Source organism: Carlito syrichta, unplaced genomic scaffold (assembly GCF_000164805.1).
Source record: "Carlito syrichta isolate Samal-C Ts95f unplaced genomic scaffold, Tarsius_syrichta-2.0.1 Scaffold316346, whole genome shotgun sequence".
NCBI lineage: Eukaryota > Metazoa > Chordata > Mammalia > Primates > Tarsiidae > Carlito > Carlito syrichta.
In genome coordinates, this window is record NW_007260442.1 from 2,381,600 (window position 1) to 2,385,866 (window position 4,267).

The 4,267-nt window shown below is 38.5% G+C and overlaps 1 protein-coding gene across 5 annotated transcripts in view; it reads left to right on the forward strand.

The window, feature by feature from the left end:
• The window catches only part of RNF38 (ring finger protein 38), a 64,093-nt gene that overhangs the window by 56,031 nt on the left and 3,795 nt on the right, over nucleotides 1–4,267 (forward strand). For all 5 annotated transcript variants that reach the window (XM_021707045.1, XM_008074171.2, XM_021707048.1 and 2 more), the window contains 2 exons: nucleotides 942–1,063; nucleotides 2,207–2,306. In XM_021707045.1, coding sequence (XP_021562720.1) covers nucleotides 942–1,063; nucleotides 2,207–2,306 — 222 coding nt within the window. The remainder of the gene's footprint in view (nucleotides 1–941; nucleotides 1,064–2,206; nucleotides 2,307–4,267) is intronic.

Below are 4,267 nucleotides of genomic sequence, written 5' to 3' on the forward strand. Positions count from 1 at the left end.
CTCGAACCCGCAGGCTCAGGCAATCCACTCACCTCAGCCTCCCAAAGGCGCAGGATTACAGACTGAGCCACCGAGCCCAGCTTGACCTGGTTTTTTTAAATATAAGGTTGAAAGAGACTTGAGCCTTGTCAAGCCATGATAATGTGTGGCATTATTTGGGTCCTTATTTGAACAAACTATTATTTATTTATTTATTTCAATGTTGAGACTAATTGAAACAGAGATGTTTGAACATTAATTGGACATTTGATGTCAATGAATTAATGTTAATATTTTAGATGTGATGATGTCATTGTGGTTATGTTCTTCTAAAAAGTCTGTCTTTGAAAGCTGGGGACGGTTTTGTCCCCCAGAGGATAATCGGCAATGTCTGGAGACATTTTTGGTCATTAAAAGTGGGAGGGGGGAGTGTTAGTGGCTTCTAGGGGATAGAGAGAGGCCAGGGCTGCTGTTAAACATCCTGCATTACCCAGGACAGCCGCTACTACAAAGAATTATCCAGCCCCCAAGGTCAAATGATAAACTGTGTTTTATAGATACAAATGATACCAATAAAATAATATCATCTTAGCTTTGTTTCAAGATAATATAATATAGGGGTTAGGGTAGATAGTAATAGACGAAATAAGATGGTTTAACCATGAGTTGTTAAGCCTGGGTAATGGATATATTAGGGTTCATTACACTATCTCTCTATTTTTGTATGTGTTTAAGATAAATGTTTGAAAAATTATTGAAATAGTGGTATGGTGGCACATACACCCGGATCCCAGCTGCTTGGGAGGCTGAGGAGGTGGAAGGATTGCTTGAGGCTAGGAATTTAAGGCTGTATTATCACACCTGTGAATAACCACTGCACTTAAGCAAGACCCTGTTTGTTTAAGAAAATGCTGAATAGAAAATGTAAAGAAATAAAATTGTCTCCTTTTTTCCCTCTGCAGGCCCTGTTAAACCTGGCAGAGCGACTGGGAGAGGCTAAGCCTCGTGGACTGACTAAAGCAGATATTGAACAACTTCCTTCATATCGGTTCAATCCTAACAATCACCAGTCAGAACAGACTTTGTAAGTATATTTTTATGATAAAGATAAATTTTCTATCTCATACTCTAGGACTGTGCTGTCCAGTAAAGTAGCCACTAGGCACATAGAGCTATTTAGGTTAATAATTAAGTCTCATACATATAAAGTTTGAGGTTTTTACCTGAAAGTTCTGCTTATCATAGGATATTTTTTGAAGCAGCTTTATTGAGATAGAATTTACATATTATAAAATTCACTTATTTAAGTGAATTCAGTGGTGTCTAGTATATTCAGAGTTATGCTACTGTCGCCACAATCAAATTTATACCCTTTTTAATACTCCAAAAATGAGCCCTTCACCCGTTAGCAACCACTTCCCATATCTCCCCAATCCATTCTACCTCACCCCAGGACTGCCTCCTCCATCCCCAGCCTCTACTTTGTCTCTCTGTAGGTTTTACCTAAATGGGATCATATAATCATAAGGTCTTTTTGTATCTGGCATCTTTTACTTAGCATAGCTTTTTCAAGGTTCTTCTATGTTGTAGCTTTTATCAGTAAGTTGTTTCTTATTATGGCCAAATAATATTCCATTGTATGGATATACCACATACTTATTTTTTCGTCAGTTGATGGACGTTTGGGTTGTTTTTACTTTTCCGCTATGAAAGATACCAAAGCCAAATATTGACTTTGAATAATGCTGCTGTGAGTATTTGCATGCAAGTTTTTCTTTGAATATATGTTTTCGTTTATCTTGAGTATACAACTGAAAGTGAATGGCAGGGTCAGATGGTAACTTTAAACTTTTAGATTTGTCAGACAGTTTTTCCAAGGTGGCTACACCGTTTTATATTTCCACCAGCAATGTACAAAGGTTTTGATTTCTCCACATCTTTGTTAATACTTGTTAACGTCTGTCTTTTTTTATTAAAACCATCCTAGTGGGTATGAAGTTGTATCTCATTGAGATCTTGATTGCATTTCCCTGATGGCTAATGATTTGAGCATCTTTTCATGTGCTATTGGCCAATTGTGCATCTTCTGTCGAGAAATGTCTTTCTCCATTTTTGAAATCGGATTGTCTTTGTAATACTGAGTTGTAGAAGTACTTGATGTAGCATAGACACAAATCTCTCATTAGATCAATGATTTTATGATTAAATTATCTTTTTGCTTTTTCAGGTGTGTAGTATGCATGTGTGATTTTGAGTCAAGGCAGCTACTTAGAGTCTTACCCTGTAACCACGAGTTCCATGCCAAGTGTGTTGACAAATGGCTTAAGGTAAAGTGATGCCATCTGTAAAGGAATTAACATTGAATTTTCTGTTTTACTGACGTATAAGTTTATATGGGTAAGTCCATGATTTAGGAGAGAGTATAGGGGATAAGACTGAAACACAGCCTTCAGTATGATCTCTACAAATGAAGAGAAAACACTAGTAAAAATTAACTGCAGTTGGCAAGGCACAGTGGTTCATGCCTATAATCCCAGCACTTTTGGAGGCTGAGGTAAGAGGATTGCCTGAGCCCATGGGTACGAGACCTGCCTATAGTTCCAACTACTTGGAAGGCTAAGGCAGAAGGGTCGCCTGAGCCCAGCAGATTGAGGCTGTGGTGGCCATGAGTGTGCTACTGCACTCCAGCCTGGGCAACAGAGTGAGACTCCAACTCAAAAAAAAAAAAATTAACTGCAGTCATCAACATAGGAGGAGTGACCATGCAAAACCTTAAAATGGGTTGTCTATCCTTGACAATCAGTATGTCCTGACTTCTTCTTGGTATGGAAGGAACAAGGCCTGAGCTTGTTAGGCCACAGTTTCCTCTTATAATTGAGAAGGCTACCTAACTAGAACTCCTTTGTCAGAGGTTTACACAGAAATAAACATCTAGTGCTTTTATTTAATTCTGACCATTTTCTCCTTTGCATATATGAAAAAAGGCCCAACAAATACAAATCCATAACAGTGGTTATGCCAGGGTGAGATTATTAGGGGCTTTTTTTTCCTCTTTTTTATGTTTCGTTTACTCTTCATACTTTCATAGTCTGAAAGCCTAATTGTAGGATAAAAATGTGGTGCGGTAAAATAAACAATCAACTTTATGTTATTTGTTTAAGAAAGTGTTCTAATTTGGAGATAAAACCAATTTATGTAACTCCACAGTTTGGTGAGGAAGATAGATAAGAGTTAAGTAGGCACAGTTCCAGGGTACCCAGCTTAGCCCATACTGAATCTTAAAGATGAAGAGTCTTAACTTTTTAGGGAAAAAAAGCATTATCTGTTCAAATCCCTGACATATGAGAACAGAGAGCTACAGAAAACCACAAGTTCCCTGTGACTAATAGCTGGAGTGTGAGGAAGAGTGGCAAGAGAAAAGATTCAGAGAGAAAACCCCAGAGTCCAGCTTATCATGAAACCACTCTGAAGTGTGAAGCAGCTTGAACTTGATTCTGAAAGCAGTGGGGAAGAATATAACTGAGATTGTGTTTTAGAAAGATCACTGGCCACTATTTGGAGAAGAAGTGGTTTCAGAGTGTGGCAGTTGGATGGAAAGAAGGGCTGGTCTGAGAACTATCAGTGTAGAAATGAGAATATTTGGTGAATGATGGGTTATAGGAAGTAAGAGGGCAGGTGAATGGCTTATGTTTCTGTCTTTAGCAACTTGACAAAGGATAGTGCCATTTGTTGAAATGGAGACAGAGCAAATTTAGAAACCAGGGAAGGGTAAGTAGAGTCATGAATATGGATAAAAACTTCTATTTTACAATCAGGCTTTCCTAAGTATCACTGTGTTTTTCTCTATGGCTTTTCCATCAAGAATAACCAGCATGGCCGAGCCCGGTGGCTCACACCTATAATACTAGTGCTTTGGGAAGCCAAGGCAAGAGGATTGCCTGAGCCTGGGAGTTCGAGATCTTGGAGAGACCTCGTCTCTACAATAAATCAAGAAAAATTAGCCAGATGTGGTGTAATTCAGCTACTTGGGAGGCTGAGGCAGAAGGTTCACCTGAGCCCAACAGGTTGAGGCTGTGGTGGCCATGAGCATGCCACTGCACTCCAGCCTAGGTGATGGAGTGAGACTCCAACTTAAAAAAAAAGAATAACCAATGTTTTACTTTTAAGTCATGTATTAAATTTGTCTGAACTGGTAAATAGTAATCTTGTTTATATATTTGAGCATACCTATTTTTATTTTATTTTATTTTTTTGAGTTGGAGTCTCACTCTGTTGCCCAGACTGGAGT